This window comes from Halyomorpha halys, unplaced genomic scaffold, assembly GCF_000696795.3.
Source record: "Halyomorpha halys isolate HHAL.00 unplaced genomic scaffold, Hhal_1.1 Scaffold751.1, whole genome shotgun sequence".
Classification (NCBI taxonomy): Eukaryota; Metazoa; Arthropoda; class Insecta; order Hemiptera; family Pentatomidae; genus Halyomorpha; species Halyomorpha halys.
In genome coordinates this window covers 201,614-218,963 of record NW_027110937.1, presented here as the reverse complement: position 1 = coordinate 218,963, position 17,350 = coordinate 201,614, and the positions used below count along the sequence as shown (strand labels likewise).

Genomic DNA, 17,350 nt, shown 5'->3' with positions numbered 1-17,350 from the left:
ACTTATCTATCCATTTTCATAATTTTAATTTTGTTTAAGTTTCCTTTTTTACTAGTGACTGAAAATCTTATTTTTTATTTGGGCACATGTATCAAATTTTCAACACACCAAAAAAACTGTTTTTTTAACCTAATGTTTTCCCAACTCTGACTACAACCCATGAACTCTCTTAAAAACTCTCTTAAATTAGTTGAATTTTATGAATTTCCTGTTTACTAGTCATTGGAAATGTAATGGTTTATTTATGCCATAACTTATTTGTATGTGGCTTTTAACCTCTTCCACTTCCCTCATTCCATTATTTTTTACCAAAGAATGTTTTCTATTATTGACCTATGATGATAATTTTTTCATTTGAAATTTATATGATGCTTAAATGGTTTAAGCTTTACTGAGGTCACCTTTCAATCGTTTTGATATTATATCAGGTATAGGTTTCAGACATTTTGTTTTTTTCTCAAAAATTATGTTAGCCTACTTTTCCTGAAGCCTCCTTAAGTTTTTATTATTTTTTGTGAATATAAAATCATTTAAAAGAAAAATATATGTTTTTCTTATTTTTTCAGGGAGAAACAAATCGATTAGTGTAGAATAACCTTGACAATTTTTTTATACTTTTTGAGTTATACTCTTATAAAAATTTACCGGAAGATTAGATTTTGACCACACCCGGACCATATTCCATTCATTTATAAAAATTTATTTTGTTCATAACTTGAATTTCAGGAAAACAAAACAAAAACAATTTCTCAGTAAGATTTATTTTTTTCTCGAGTCCTCCATTGAGGGTTTATGCTGCCTCAGAGCGGGAATATCGAGATTAATTTCTAGGGGCTGCTGCAAAATTAATATTGACTGACCCAGGTGGGCCCACAACCTTCTGAACCAAGTGGTATGTGACCTTGAGATTCTTAGCCTTGATTGAATTCGATTGATTTTACTTCATTTATAATTTTTTGAGGTTAATGACTTCCATTTTTGAATGAATTATTTATTTATTATTCATGACATTGTACAATGTTTCGGGACCACTGTTCCATATTCATGCACTTTAAAAACCTCATGATTTCATATGGGAAATCATGTCGACCATTTGTGCATCTTCACTTCTCTCTCCGATTGATTTTAAATATTGCCCATAATTTTTTTCTACGTTTCTTGTGTCCTTATACTTATGATTTGTACTGGACATGATTGGATAATTAAATACTTCCTCCATTATCTTATTTTTTTTAATTATTAGACTACTTTTTATATTGTTGACCTATGATGATAATTTTTATATTTGAAATTAATGTGATGCTTAAATGGTTTAAGCTTTTCTGAGGTCATTAGTGTGGTATAGTTCCATTCATAAGCACAGTTTCATCGGAAATCTATTTCTTGTTGGACATTAAAATATATATATTACATTTATTTAAAACTTTAGGAATTAAAACATCTTTACTTTTTCTACAGGCTATACAAGACTGTATTCAATAGAATAAATTAAAATTAATTATTGAAGGACCATAGAGATAGGTAAAAATTAGCTATAGTTTAAACTAATAGCTAAAATTGCCATGGATACGGTATTTCTTTATCAATGGTTCATTCATGAATGAGGGTCGTATCCATGGTAACTTTAGCTATTAGTTTCAGCTATAGCTAATTCTTGCCTATCTCTATATAGAGTACCCCTTAAGACTAATCCTGTTTTACAAATTATATAACTGTTCATTTAATTGTAATACTCGTAGCTCAAATTGTATAACTGTAATTTACATATAGTTCTATATCTGACAGCAGTTATTTTTTCAATCTATACATTTCCCCTTGTGACATCTAAGCACCACAGAATTCACATTTGTTCTTTTAAATTGCTGTTGTCCAAATATTCTACTTGTTCAGTTTCATATAAGCCCAGCATCAATTTGAGCCTTTCAATTCTAATATTTTCATTGTACTTTTTATTGTGCTTCCCTTTTCTTTTCTAACTGTTTACAGACTTTATGTTTTCAACTTGCCATCTAGTACGAAGTTTTTTAAACTGTTCAGGATTTAAATTTTTCAATTCGCTGAGAGAGTAAAATAAAATATCATACGGTGATCACTAAAAACTTTTTTATATAATTGAGAGATATGATAATTTAAAATTCCTAGGATTTTATGTGAAAAATACTTAATTGTTAACAGTAGTTAAAGTCCTGATTTTTACTTATTAATTTTATATCCAATTCTTATAAACCTTAAATATATATTTTCATTTGATAGATGTTAATGACAACATTCTTAATATATTTTTAACATCTTTACTTCTTTTTTTTTTTTCTTCGGCCCCGGGAGGTTGCTTTTATGCCATTTTCCCTCTTGCAGCCCAAAATAAGTTTACTTTTGCCTTGAGTTTGTTTACACTTTGTTGAATACTCCTCAGACCAACCCACATCAAAATATGGTCCCCATCCATCTCACCCATGTTGCATGTTGGTGAATCTGCGATGCCCGTTCAGTGGAGGTGTTAAAAATCTGGTGATCAAGTGTGATTCTGACCAAATCACCTCCTTGCACAATCTTTGGTCTTGTCTTGTACTTCCTTCCTTACAAAGTACTGCACCCCTGACCCTTCATGTGTTGTAGCAGTAGATTTAATATATGTATATATATATATATATATATATATATATATATATACATATATTTAATATCTGCTATATTCAATTATCTAATAATAAATAAAATTAATTATTCATTACTTGGTGGCAACACAATGAGCGAATTGGAAGAGTCCCTCCCATCCCTCTGCTCTAATTTCTTGATGGTGGGAATAATTTTTTTTGGCTGACCTGTGATGATAATTTTGTATTCTTGAGCTTGTATGATGTTGATAAATGGTTTAAGCTTTTCTGAGGTCTGCAAAACTGTCTTTAATTTCATCACCGTCAAGAATTTGATTAAATTGATAATATTCATGAAAAGATAAATAAAACCTTAATAAAAAAAAAAAAAAAATTGTTTCATTTCCTTTTGAACAAGGGTCTTCAAACATCCTCACGAGCACTGCAAATCCAGTCAGCAGTTTATTTTTACTACAATATAAAATTTACAATGTTAATAAATAACTCAAAAGAATAATAAGATGTTTTTCATTAGGACTTCACTAACTTCATAAACTACTACGTATCCATGACCCTCAAAATTTTAACTGTAGTAATTAATAATCATGGTATGTGGAACCCAAAATCAATTATCATACTAAAAAATCAGTTATAATGCCATTCACAGCTTTTTCTGAAGACTTATTTGGCTGATTCTTTTCTTAGAATTGAAACCAAAGTCACAGGTCATCTTCAGATGATCTTCGGAACTTGATATTCTAGTAAGGATAAAAGACTGGTTGTGGCACAGGACTTTAGAGCAATATGGCAGCACCCATTTCTTGTCGAAAATTGTTCGCCAACCTATAATTGTTCCATTTAGCATATTTGTTTAGATTTAACTTCATACCTATTTTGTATTTCTCCCATCTAATTTAAAAATTATATATTTTTATCAACTTAAATTTATTTTTTTACATCAGAAATATGATTTTAAATTAGATGAGAGAGATAATAAAAAAGTATTAAGTTTAATCTGAACAAATACGCTAGATGGGTCACTTAAATTTTTTTTTTTTTTATCAAAAATATAATTTATAATTAGGTGAGAGAGGTAATAAAAAAGTATGAAGTTTAATCTGAACAAATACGCTAGATTAGAAAGTTGAAGTTAAAAATTTTTTGTGGGAATCAGGATCCGCTATATTGATCCAAAGTCCTGTGCCAGAAGCGGTCTTTTATCCTCCCTACTCTCACCCAAAACCTTTGTTGAGGATTTAAGAACATTAAATGCTTATCATCATAAATTCGGTGCGGGGATATGGTCGAACGGTAGAAAAACAACTAACTTTGCCAAAACTTTCAACATAATCTCTTTAAAAGTTCTGTAGCATGAAAATGGCTGTTATAATTAAAAATATTCCGAATAGAAGTTGCAGAGTATCAAATGTTGGCAATTGTGTTGAAGAGTTTTTCATCATTTTTCACTTGGAAACAATCAAAAGCTTCTTACTCATATTTCTCAGCCATTTATGAACATTGACAAAACTATTGCCAAAAATAAAATCTGTTTGCTTTTACAATTTTTATTTTATTTTTTTAATCCCTAAAGTAGCTGTAATTTCAACAAGACTCAATTGAGGACACCCTTGTAAGCAGGGTACATCTGGAGTTGAAAAAAAAAATCATGTAAATGCAATTTTTTAAAGTTTATTATGGAAAACATTCAAACCATTATCTTTTATATGTATAAATTAGGTGATTGGGTTGCTATGGTATCATTAAAAATAAACATTTACAAAAAATTTGCTGTATCATAGCTGAAACTTATTCAATTTAGATGATCTTTTCTCTTTTTTAGGGGTATTACTTACACTGTTAGGACCTATAATTTATCAAAAAATGCATACTTTTTTGTAATATGCAAATAATTTGTACTAATCTTCATAACTTATCTTTCGATAAGATTTATTATAGATTCCTTTTTCTTTGATGGCTTTGTGACTGACCTATGATGATAATTTTTCTTTTTGATCTGAAATGATTTTTAAAATGGTTTAAGCTTTACTGAGGTCTCTGTGTCATTTCTTTAGCCATCCAGCTGTATTAGTGTTTCCTTTCAAAATTATATACTTTAACTGTGAACTATGGTCATCATAAGATATTACATCATTTATAGATGTTAAAGTAAAAACATTTATGGCAATAATCCTGTGCTTATTATTATAATTTATTGCTTATTACTCCATTTGCGTGAATATACATGAAGGTTTTATCTGAAGATTTCTCTGGTTAAGTGAGGTGCCAACCTTTATTAGGATTCCATCGTGGAAAATTATCATAAGATTATTCATCCAATTTATTATCAAGACCCTCAGAGAGCAACGGTCCTATATCAGTTTAATTATAATATTTGCTTAAAACAAGGAGAGCATACTTTAAAATAGTTTAATCGAGCAATGTTTAAAAAGTGCCTGAAATTGAAAAATAACATGAAAAAACCCTTCAATCACACCCTCTGTTGTAGCCTTACTTATCTTTAGTTCAAAACAGACAATTATAGCGAGTAGGTTAGTCGATGTACGACACAATCTCACGAGGAAATCACAACATAAAAAAAGAAGGCAATCCTTCCCCGCTGGACCCGCTCCAATAAGACCCCGGAGAGCAACAGTCCTATATCACTTGAAATATTTGCTTAAAACGAGAAGAGCAGACTTCAAGATAGTTTAATCGAGCAGTATTTAAAAAGTGCCTGAAATTGAAAAATGGCACTTTTACAACAAAAATCACACTAAAACAAATGTTTTTTATGGTCTTCCATTTTTAATTATAGGTTTTAGACAACTGCACACCTTTTTTTAATTTCCCTATGAACTCTTGGCCACAAATAATTTTTTCCATCGAAATATTCCCTTCATTACATATTACTGTCATAAAATTTAAATAACACAATATTTAAGTAAATTTAAGTTTTATGACCTGTTCTTGTTATAATAATAATAATAATGATGGCCTAACAAAGCCAAAGGTTCAATGCCAATGCCACCAAATGCTCTCTACATACATCCTTTCAGTGATGCCCCTCCAAACCCAATTCCACTAAATTAGTTTTGCAATTTTCCCATCTACGTTTCGGTTTACCCGTTGGTTCAATGTTTATAAACATTTTAGGGATCCACTTGTTACTAAGCGCTACAGCCTTACCTACCCATCTTATACGCCGCTACGCTATAACTTGAATTATATTTACCGGGTGTAGGTCCCTTAATTCAGCGTTGTGTAATCTTCTAAATTCTCATGTTAATTCATCCTTTTTTTGTCCGAATATTTTGCGTAATACTGTAGCTTCAGGGAATTCATGGCGCGAATTGGAAATTAGAGATTAAATTATATGGACGTGGAATGTAAGAAGTTCTTGTTATAAATGTTTAAAATCTTCTCTGAAGATTAGTGTTAGAGAAATTAAATATGTCATATTACTTATATTGTTTAGCCCAGTAGTTAATTTAAATAATTAAATATTTTATATCATTTTTAGCTACTTAGTGACGTACTCTTCAACAGCTCAGAACCACGATCAAGGTATCCTTATAATTTGGGATATCAGGAGAGGTGAAATAATGAGGACTTTTGAACCCGATGGCCCTCCTGTATGGCCGATCTTTAAGTGGTCCAAGGATGACAAATACTTTGCCAAGATAGGACACGATGTCCTTAGCATCTATGAAACACCTGTAAGTATTATTTAACAGTAATAATTTCTAATTATTCTTTTTATTTTACCTTTTGACCATGGTTGATGATAAATTGTATGATAAATATGTTAAACCTGAGAGCACATACGACGATAGGCTCTCCTACTTTTCAACTTAGATTGTCCCGAACAGCATTCAGTACTGTTTTTGCTACCACTGTGTTGTGTGTTTGTTCTGGGTTCTGCCTCTTTTAGGTTTTTCTAAATATATTTTTAGGACTATTTCATGTCTAAATGTTTTGTTGATAATGTGGCAATATACAATAACTTAAGTATAGAGAGTCCTTATTCAGTAGTTTTATTTAATTCATGTATCAGCTTATTGCATACATAGATTCAGTGGCATATGCGGGTGGTGACAAGGTTGTCATGGTTAAAGAAAAATAGCTATTTAAACTTTATTTGGCTAAATATTACATTTTGTACATTATATAATGCTTATTTAAATTAAAAGAAAAGAAAAAAATTGTGGTTTTCCATGACTAGGTCAAAAAAAAAAAATCAGTACTAAATTACAATGTCCTCCTTCTCAGTACATCTACAATTCTATACTTTATATTTGTATATTGAATTATTATTTTATATAATTATGATACCTTTTCGTTTATATTAATTTTATACTTAACGTATGAAGTGTGCCTTCAATCTAATGCTAGGCACTCCTTCACTTTTGAATCGCTGGTTTTATTGTAGTGGACTGTACAAAACAATGATAAACCATAATTAACTCAAACAAAAGTCTATTGCATAAGTTACAGTTGTGAAGTAGGGGGTGGCTGAAACAACAGATGTGTTAGTTAATTTTGAATAATTAGTCTATGGATTTGATGATGCTGGTGATAAAAAGGTCAAGGCTCGCTAGCAATTGTGTGCTTTTGTTTTCTCGGCCACATTAGGCGCTGGTGTTACGATTAGTCATATGATTATGGTTGTTTCAGGCCTTCTGTTTAAACGGAACATTTTATATTTATTACCATAATTAAAACTAACAAATTGTTCAAAATTTTCTATGCACTATTTTTTAAACCAACAGTGAATTGTATTATAATGAAGAAGGGTATCAAGGACACAGTTTATTTGAAACTTCTAAAAATATAATAATTAAATCTTTCAAAAAAAATTGAAGTTTCTTCCTAAGTTATTTCAACAAATTATTTTATTTATATTTTGGAATAAACATTAAGCTTTCTAGTCAATGTCATGTTTTTATGTTTAGGTGTGGTTCGATGATTTGATTTTTTTATTTTATCCTTTTCTCCTTTTTTCAGTCATTCGGCTTACTAGAAAAGAAGAGTGTTAAGTTGGCTGGAATTCGTGACTTTGCTTGGTCTCCGACAGATAATATTTTGGCCTATTGGGTATCGGAAAGTAAAGATGTTCCTGCCAGGGTGGTTCTTATGGAAGTACCAAGGTATAAATTTTATTATATTAACTATAGTTAGAACTAAGTTATTACTGTGAAGTTTTGATGATGATAAGGTTAAAATGAAAAGAGTAAATATTAAATAAATATCAGAATTTTAATTTTTAATTATATATATTATTATAGACTCTTATTCTCAGGGCGGGTTTCTAGGTAATCAGAACAGACACTTTACTACTAATAACACTTAAACTTAATTAATATCTCTTACAAACAAATGTATTCAATTTAGGTAGAATGAAACTAACCAATTTCATAGGATCTTCTTTTGATGATTTTCTTTGTCTTCTTATTCAACAAATCAATACTTGCTGTAAACAATCTTTCAGCAAACAAACTCTTAACGAAACAAAACCTTAGTCCTCTAAAATTTTCCAACTCGCTTCTCATCCACCAAAGTGTGTTGTTTAGCGATTCAAACAGAGAATCCCTTTTTTTCGTGGGCGACTCTTCGATATCTCCTTTTTCAAGATGTCCACCCTTGAGCTGGATAAAAGATGATGAGGACCTCCTCATCCAGGAAACATCATTCCCCGTCCACGCCTAAGCAACGAATGTATTCCAAAAACCAAGTTTTCTTCCTTCCCCTTCCCTAGGTGTTAGTTCTCATCATCGTTAGTTATTTTTATATATAAATGATTTTAGTTATGTTTTTATTTTATGTATTAATGTTAAATATTGTTCATTTGTTTTGTTGAACCAAAAAGCAAGCTAATCAATTTTCATTGTCCATAGTAAATACATTATTCAAAACAAAGCCAAGATAGCGGCACGTGTCCTCCAGAAAGTCTGTTGAATAGCAGCCATGTTGAACAGATTCAAATATTTTAAAAACTTTATTTAACTTAAAGTTATGACCATCATAATTGTCATTATAGTAAATTTAAGAAAAAAAGACAAAAGAGAAAGAAGACATTAAATTAAAGAGTCATCTGAGAAGGAAAAGGTACTCTTTTGTTTGTATTGCCTGAAGTGAGGACATCCGTCGGCTGGTAGCAGGGAGGACTGTAAGCCATTGTTATTACAGTTAGACATAGCTATTTAGAAAAGAAGACTAATCAACCATTAAAAGAAGATTCTATGACATTGGTTAGTTTTGTTCTACCTAAAATTAAATAAATTTGTAAAAGAGATATTAATTTAAATTAAGTGTTATTAAAAATAAGTGTTCTGATTGCCAAGAAACCCGCCCTGAGACTAGAGTCTATATTATATATAATAAAAGATAATTTCTCATATCTATTTAATATTTTTATTTGACCTTCTCTTCAAATTTATACTTTAGATCTGAGAATAACTAAAAACTATTAATAATTAATTATTTACAATATATATATATATATATACATACACACTAGGTCAACTGTAATACTAGGTCAAAACTGTATCACGTAAATTATAGTGTCAGTAACCTTATTGGAGTTCAAATTTTAGCAAATTAATACTGTAATATATTTTTAATAATTTTTTTTGTGATGTTGTTAGGTAGTATTATTAATAAGTAAATTTTATAATAATAGTAGTATTACTAAGTAAATTTTATAATAATAATAGTAGTATTACTAAGTAAATTTTATAATAATAATAGTAGTATTACTAAGCAAATTTTATAATAATGGTAGTATTACTATGTAAATATGGGCGTTGATGACCTCAGGGTTTTACGCCCTTAAGATCCAGACAACAACAACAACAACAACTATGTAAATTTTATAATAATAGTAGTATTACTATGTAAATTTAATAATAATAGTTTTACTAAGTAAATTTTATCAAATTTGTTTCATAATTGCAAATTCCTTGGCCAGTGATGATATAATATTTTTCTTGAGCTGAGATGATCTTATTAATGGTTTAAGCTTTACTGAGGCCAGTTTTAAGTTTATTAATTTCTCATTTTTTTTTTTTTTTACAACTCGTGTTTTTGGTATCGTAAAAAACAATTTTTTTTTTCTTCGGTATTACCATTCCCTTATTTTTTTCAATCCGTTGTCATATCTTCATTTTCTTTCAAGTTGAAAATAAATATATGTATATGCTCATAATTATTTATTATTCTCTTTTTCAGTCGTAATGAAGTTAGAGCTAACAACTTATTTAATGTATGTGACTGTAAGATTCATTGGCAGAAATCAGGTGACTATCTCTGCGTAAAAGTTGACAGATATACTAGATGTAAAAAGGAAAAAGGAGAAACAAAGTACATTGTAAGTATTGAATTATCCCAACCCCTTTGCTACTGTTATTATTTATCAAATTAAATATATATAATTTATCGATTTCCTAATATACTATCCCATATTTAAGTTATATCTGTTATACAGTTTTGTTTAAAGATAATCAAATATTTATGGATGTAACATATTTTTACATCGTTTGTTACTATTAATATATTATCATAAATAATTTAAATTATATCTAGATCTTTAAACAATATTTCTCGTTGTTGTCGTATGCCAAACATTCAAGTATAATATTTTGTAATTTCCTCTTTTTTTATGAATAGTTTTTTTAATATAAATGATTTTTAGTTATATTTTTATTTTTATGTATAAATTTTAAATATCGTTTCAGTGTTGTTTATTTGTTATATTGAATCAAAAAAAGCAAGCTAACCAATTTTCATCAGTAAAATATGAAGTCAAAAAGACATCTTAAATAGCTTCAATATGGCGGCACTATTCACTATTAAGTCGGTAGAATCCCTGCCATGTTGAGCAGATTCAAATATTTTCAACTTTATTTATCTTCCTATCATGAATTTAATTTCAGAAGATTTAAGAAAAAATTGAAGTTGAGAATAAATATTATAAGAAAAATATTCATAAAGGAAATCATAAGAAAAAGCTCAAAACTGTTGTGCTGCAGTTGATGTTTCCGTCGAACATCTAGACAGGACTCTTGGTTTAGAGATCACTGTTTGTTTGGATGGCAGGGATAAGCGATGTGTCCGGGAAACGAGGTCTTCAGGAAGAGGTGATGCGTGCGTGCGGACCACCCTTTGTCTACGTCAATGGTAGAATTCAAGAGAAAAAGAAGATATCAAGAAGAATAAGATCACTCATTGTTTGGATACCCGAGAGATTGGATGTCTACTTAAAAGAGTAAAGGACCAATACTATATTTACAGGTAGTGTTTTGTTTGTGAGACAGAAGACAAAGAAAACCATCAGTCATCATAGAAGAATATATGATTGGTTAGTTTAGCTTATAATTAAGTATATTTATAACAGTGTTATTAGTAGTTAAATTTCTAATTGTCTGGAAAACATGCTCTGAGAATTAGAGTATATAGCTATATTTTGTATTTGAGAATAAATAAAAACTATTAAAATTCCTTTTATTTATAATAACTAAATCTTAAATATTACAATGTTCAAAGGGGTCGATACCGCTACAATTTTCGCATTGAATGAAAAGTTTCAGTTATGCCTATTTTGTGTGGGTAGTTACTGCTAATTCCATAATTCTAATTATAAGTTTTTATGATATCTTTCCTTATGTTTGCTTGTGCATATGTATAGAATTTTCAAATGATATGAGGAAATATATTTTATAGAACTGCCCCGGGGTGCTATCTGGTTCTCTCGATATTGTTTTTGCCAGTTTTCTATCTGATCTAATTTAATCTAATATAAATTGTTTCTTATATAAATTTCTAACTGTAAAATTATTGCTTGTTGTAGGGTATGTACTATAATTTTGAAATATTCCATTTACGAGAGAAGAATGTGCCTGTGGATAGCGTCGAAATCAAAGAAGCCATTCATTCGTTTGCATGGGAACCCGTAGGTTCAACTTTTGCCGTCATTCATGGCGAAACATCGAATCTAAGTGTTTCTTTTTATGGCCTCAGGCCTGGACACAAGCCAGTATTACTTAGTAAGTTTCAGAAACTAATTATGTTTTCATTATTTATAACTTTTTTAATCAATATAAAAAATGAAAACATTATTTAATTATAATTTTTTGCTAATGTTGATTTTTCTCTTTAGAAAAGCTTGAAAAGAGGACGTGCAACGCACTCTTTTGGTCTCCTGCGGGTCAGTTCATTGTTCTCGCCGATTTGAGAGGAAACGGAAGTTTGGAGTTTGTCGATACAGCCGACTTCACAGTCATGAACACTACGGAACACTTCAGGTGTAGTGAGGTCGAATGGGATCCTACTGGACGTTATGTTATAACTGCAACTTCTTTTTGGAAGTCAAAAGTTAGTTTTATTCTTTATCTTTTTATAATTAAAAAATTTAATATCCATTACAATTAGGAAATCTTATAATAATTTTTTTTGTCATTAAAATTATCAAATAATTTTTAACCATATCGTAACTTTAAAGAAACAAAGCTGTAAGCACTATTTTTTATAAAATGAATTAATTATACTACAGTATTTCCAGAAGTCAATTCTATGTGGGGTAAAAATAGTTAAGTAACTATTCTCTTTTGGGTTCGATTGGTGGATGTGTTTTGACATTACCATTCTTGATCCCTTACTGGGATGCTACAAGATCAGAATTGCCGATTTTGCATGGTGTTTAGTGATGAGTGTTTGTATGTGAGCACTGATAAATTGCCTCCATAGGGACTCCAAAATGCTGCCTGTGTAGTTCCCCATTGTATTAAAAAATGCCGTTTTCGCAACAAATTCTGTTACCTTCTAATAATAAATATTATAAATAATTGTTTTTAGAAGGTATCAGAATATGTGCTATTTGACAAAGGGTTCATAGTCTGGAATAGTTTCATAACAAATGTTAGCTGTGATATTGTAAATAAGGTAGGAAATTAATGGTTCCGTATGTTTTTAAAATTAATTTATCACTCACTCACTGTTGGACGCTATAGTCCTTACAGGACCTGGGCCTCTACCACCATTCTTCCCCATTCTTCTTGCCTCGCGGTCTCCAGCGACTCTTCCAATTTTCAATTCCCATCCCTCTCAAATCATCTAGCCACCGATGCCTGGGTCTGCCCCTTTTCTTTTTCCTCCTAGTGCACCATTTAGCATCCTTTTACTTAGCCTGCAGGGCTCCATCCTTTCCACATGTCCCAACCGTCATAGCCTGCTCTTCTTAATAGCACAGAGGATATCAGACTCTCCATACAATTCTTTTAGTTCCTCATTGCTTCTGATACTCCACCTTTGCTCCTCTTTATTGGCTCCAAGGATTTTTCTCAGGACTCTTCTCTCCCAAACCAGGAGAGCTCTTCTATTTTCCTTGGTTAGAGTCCATGTCTCACTGCCATGCATTACCACTGGCCTAATTATTTTTTTGTACAACAAAAGCTTTGCTTTCCTGGAAAGTTATTTATTATAACTAATATACAAACTTGACCTAAACAACATATTTTGTTATATCTAAATTTGTGTTTTGAACTATTCACAAATTTGGCCTTACTTGTTAGTCTCTGCATAGATGCGATATAGTTACTTATAATGGTAAATGGGTTCTATTTGGAATCTATAAATTTAATATTTAAGTGAAAAGTTTCCTTGCTATAACTCTAAACATGTTTAATAATTTATAATTGTGTTATAATGTATTTTAAAAATTCAGGAAGATCCAGGCTATTGGATTTGGACATTCCAAGGGCGCATCCTGTCGAGGAATAACTTGCAGAAATTCTGCCTGCTGCAATGGAGGCCCCGCCCCCCAACCCTTCTTTCTGCCGAGCAACAGAAAGAAATCAAAAAGAATTTAAAGAAATACAGCGCTCAATTTGAATCTAAGGATAGAATGAGGATGACAAGAGCGTCAAAGGTAAGCGTATTATTATTGTTATTTATTAATTTCTTATTATCCCAGATACAATCTTTTGTTTGATGCGTAGTAGTGGTCGTATCACAATAAGAAACTTAAAATCTTCTAAAATTGTGACTGCAACAATCGCACGAGATCTGTTAATGCCCTTTTTTTTGCCTAGTCATTTCTGATGCATGGAAGGTTATTCACTGGTAACCAAATTATTCTGACATTGTTGGGGGGGGGGGTGACCCCCCATAATAACTTGACCAGTTCTCATTCCAACCTTTGCTGCTGTACTACAGTTATAGTAAATGTTATGATAGATACTGTCATACAGTTGCTGTTGCGGTTGTAAAGTGTTGTATCGTGTAGTTTGAACCATGACAGTGGTCATTTGGCTATTAATTCCAAAATCTTTTAATTTCCTCAAACAAATAATGCCTTCCATACATAATACTTTTCCAATTCCTTGATCAATTTACCTTCCTTCCTGCTGATTGGTTTATTTGTAATAATAGAGTATGTTTTATTTGTTTAGGAACTCGTCGAGAAGAGAGCTGCAGCCATGAAGAAATTCGAAGAATACAGGCAATCAGTTATATCAGTATGGCAATCGCAAAAACAAAGGAGGTTACAACTTAGAAATAGTAAGTTATTTTTTATTCAACAGTTTTAAACCCTTCTGATAAAATAATGATTAACTGAATTTATACGAGGAGAAGATGGTTGGAGGTGCGGTCAAAATGAAACAAATAAGTTGAAGTAACTTATTTACTTGTACCAATGTTTTGGCTAGAGTTTCTAGCCTTCATCAGGGCTAAGAACAAAACAAGATAGCAACCAATGAATATAGAAAATAAAATATAAACAGAATGACATAAAGTGAATAATTTTACAGAATGGAATTAATAAAATAAAGTGGAAAATAAAATGTATACATAGGTAATTGAACAAGTAGGTAAAATAACATAATTAAGAAAATAAAATAAAATGAAGTTATTTAATGCAAAGAAGTATGAATATATTAGTTAATAATTTAACCAACTTCGTACAAGTCATCCACGGTCAACTGTCTCTCATAATTATAACTGAATTTATATTGGTTGTACTGTATCAGGTATCGGTCCTAAGAGTGAAATTAATGAAACCCTAATTCAAGACTTGATTTAAACCTCCCATTTTTGAGAATTGCGAAATGAAACTTGCTAGGTGTTAGTTTTGGTGACTACAGTTTCTTTTGGTAATGAAGTGTACTTTGAAACCTCTTCCAGTTCTTAAATGGATTAATTTGTCGAATTGATAGAAATATTTTAATGTAGAATTCTTATTGAAATTTTTTATTTTAAAACTATTTTTTATTGGTGATTTTTGTAGTTCTGAAGATGCGAATCACTTAAAACCACTAATATGTTTTTATGGGCATGGATGATTTGTGGCCGAAACTCATGGAAAATCGAACTGTTAAAGAATTTAGTTTCATATTAGAATCAGTGATCAATACTGAGACATCATCATAGCATGTAACTGAGTCTCCTCGGTCAGCTGAGAATATTTGAATTATGATGATGGATTCTTACAGGAAATTTAATTCCCAAACAATTTTTTTTAATTTTTTTTTGTTCAATTTTCCATGCTGTTCGCAATATATCTTGTCAAATGCTGTTAAAGAAAAAACAATTTGGCGATTTATGCGTTTAGGACATGTCTGATGGTAAAAATCACTGATATGAAATCATATTAAAATTAGATTTTTTATGAGAATTTTTCATTGAAACCATCTCTTTCAATTAGAACACTTATAGAAAGTTTTGAAATTAATGATTTTCTCTAGACTGCATACTATTTCTTTAGACTGCATACTATTTCTGCATACTGTTTCTTTCAATTGCTACATTGAATTTTATTTAACGATACTTTCCTAGGATTAATAAAAACGGAAGTTATTTATCTTACCGCGTCATTATTTAATAGCTATAATTCACGAAGATAGTGTTTCACCATTTTTATTAAAAGAAAAAACTTTTAAGAAATGAAGATTTTCAATTAAGTTGAAAAACAGTCAAATCTTAAGTATTTAATTTCACGTGATTCGTTTTTATTACAAACATAAAATAGTAAAATGAAATATTTACTACTAAATGGACAGTTAAGAATTAACTAATTAAAATTTGCAGAAATTATAATTTTTTTTCCTATACTTGACATTAAATATAATTGCTGATATTACAAATTACTTTTACTTATATTGGTTATAGACGGTAGTTTTTAATTGTCCCGTTAACCCTATTATAGGTCCCTATCTACTTATAGGTCTGATTATTGTCGTTCAAATGAGTTTATACTGCAGGCCTATAGCTAGAACTGTTTATATTGTTTTATTTTAATTACATAGCAATCAAGCTAGTCGTCATCAAGTGTTGTTTAAATTGGATCTCACACATTGCCGAGGAAAAAAATAAATTAAGGTCCTATTGATTTAATGGCTGTATAAATGAGGATTGCTCTATAATCCTGTTAATTAGTAGCTTTTGTGCTTAATGCCTTCGTGAATTCTCATAAAGAACTAGTACAAAGACACATGTTGTCTCCATCAAATCCCTGAGTGAAATGCCCCTGTCCGCTTGATTAGTGCGTGGCACAGGCCAATGATATTGAACAAATAAAAGTATTTTTTCTTTTTAATCGTCGCTTGACACTGTTTCTTGATGTGTAAAAATAATTGTTTAATATTTTTAAAGTCTTTAATTTTATTTATTAATTTGGTTTTGTTTTTTTAGATTTTGATACCGATACTCTAGAATCTGACAGCCAAAATGTTGATGAAGAAGTTGTAGAATTTTTCATCAAGGAAGAGATCACTGTTCTCGAATAACACAGGTAACATCGGTGTCATGAAATCATTATATGAGAATATATATATATATAGTTGACCGTAAAGATTTAAATATAAGAAGATGGTCAGAGTTGCGGTAAAAAAAAGAAGAACAAATAGTTTAAAACTATTTGTTCTTCTTTTTTTGACCGCAACCCTGACCATCTTATACATTACATGAGAAAATTAATTTGCGTATATTGTCATTATTTATGTACTCTATTAAGTTCTTTTTATGTGTAGCTGAATTAAAATTTGTTTCAATCATTTTACTTTTATTATAGAACAATCTTTATTAGTAATTTTGAAACAAATTTAATAATAATATAAAAAAAAAAGAACTTAAATTAAGTATGGATTTTGACTTATTGATTCGACAATTTATTTGAAATTGTTTAAATTATTTTACAAATAGACATTATTATTTTTTTCATCAGTACTCAATTAAAGTATTTATTTAAATTCATAACATCTCTATATATTTTAGAAAGTAGTTTGTTTCATTTTTTCATTCTATTTTTATAATAAATTGAATTAAATTATTTATTTTTTTACTGGAAGATTATTGATTGACCATGTGTATAGATGAATGGAATATGGCATTCCATTTATTTATTTTATAATTTTCTTTTACATTATTTTTTTAATAATAGACCCTTTTTATTGTTAACTCAACCGATATTTAATACCAGACTGAAGTTGTTTAAGTCTTATATTTTTATTTAATGAAGTAACAAAATAACAGTCATTTGTTAGTAACGTTCATTTGATTTATATAATAAAAACTGCTGAAATTATTAGTAACAGTTACTTTATTTTATATTTCTTCCTAATCTTCAGTACATAAAATTGTACTTTTTTAAGTGATTTTCTCATTATAATGGAACTGAATCAATATTTAATAAAGGGCTTAAGTTTTGAACTATATATTTTTATTTTTGAATAAATCTTTATTTTTTTATATAAAAGAAAAAAAAA

The 17,350-nt window shown here is 29.8% G+C and overlaps 1 protein-coding gene and 2 non-coding genes across 3 annotated transcripts in view; all 3 read left to right on the top strand.

Annotated features, from left to right (window-relative positions):
- The window catches only part of eIF3b (eukaryotic translation initiation factor 3 subunit b), a 25,068-nt gene that overhangs the window by 6,089 nt on the left and 1,629 nt on the right, over nt 1-17,350 (top strand). Inside the window, exons 7-14 of the mRNA XM_014428869.3 lie at nt 6,115-6,310; nt 7,599-7,741; nt 9,822-9,960; nt 11,440-11,635; nt 11,749-11,963; nt 13,312-13,515; nt 14,039-14,147; nt 16,278-16,377. Of these exons, the coding sequence (XP_014284355.1) occupies nt 6,115-6,310; nt 7,599-7,741; nt 9,822-9,960; nt 11,440-11,635; nt 11,749-11,963; nt 13,312-13,515; nt 14,039-14,147; nt 16,278-16,372 (1,297 nt within the window). The 3' untranslated portion in view covers nt 16,373-16,377. The remainder of the gene's footprint in view (nt 1-6,114; nt 6,311-7,598; nt 7,742-9,821; nt 9,961-11,439; nt 11,636-11,748; nt 11,964-13,311; nt 13,516-14,038; nt 14,148-16,277; nt 16,378-17,350) is intronic.
- Nucleotides 331-400, top strand: LOC112211111 (small nucleolar RNA SNORD36). Its single transcript, XR_002945451.1, has one exon. It is a non-coding gene; the product is annotated as a small nucleolar RNA SNORD36 (small nucleolar RNA).
- LOC112211110 (small nucleolar RNA SNORD36) lies at nt 1,262-1,331 on the top strand. The gene has a single exon (XR_002945450.1). It is a non-coding gene; the product is annotated as a small nucleolar RNA SNORD36 (small nucleolar RNA).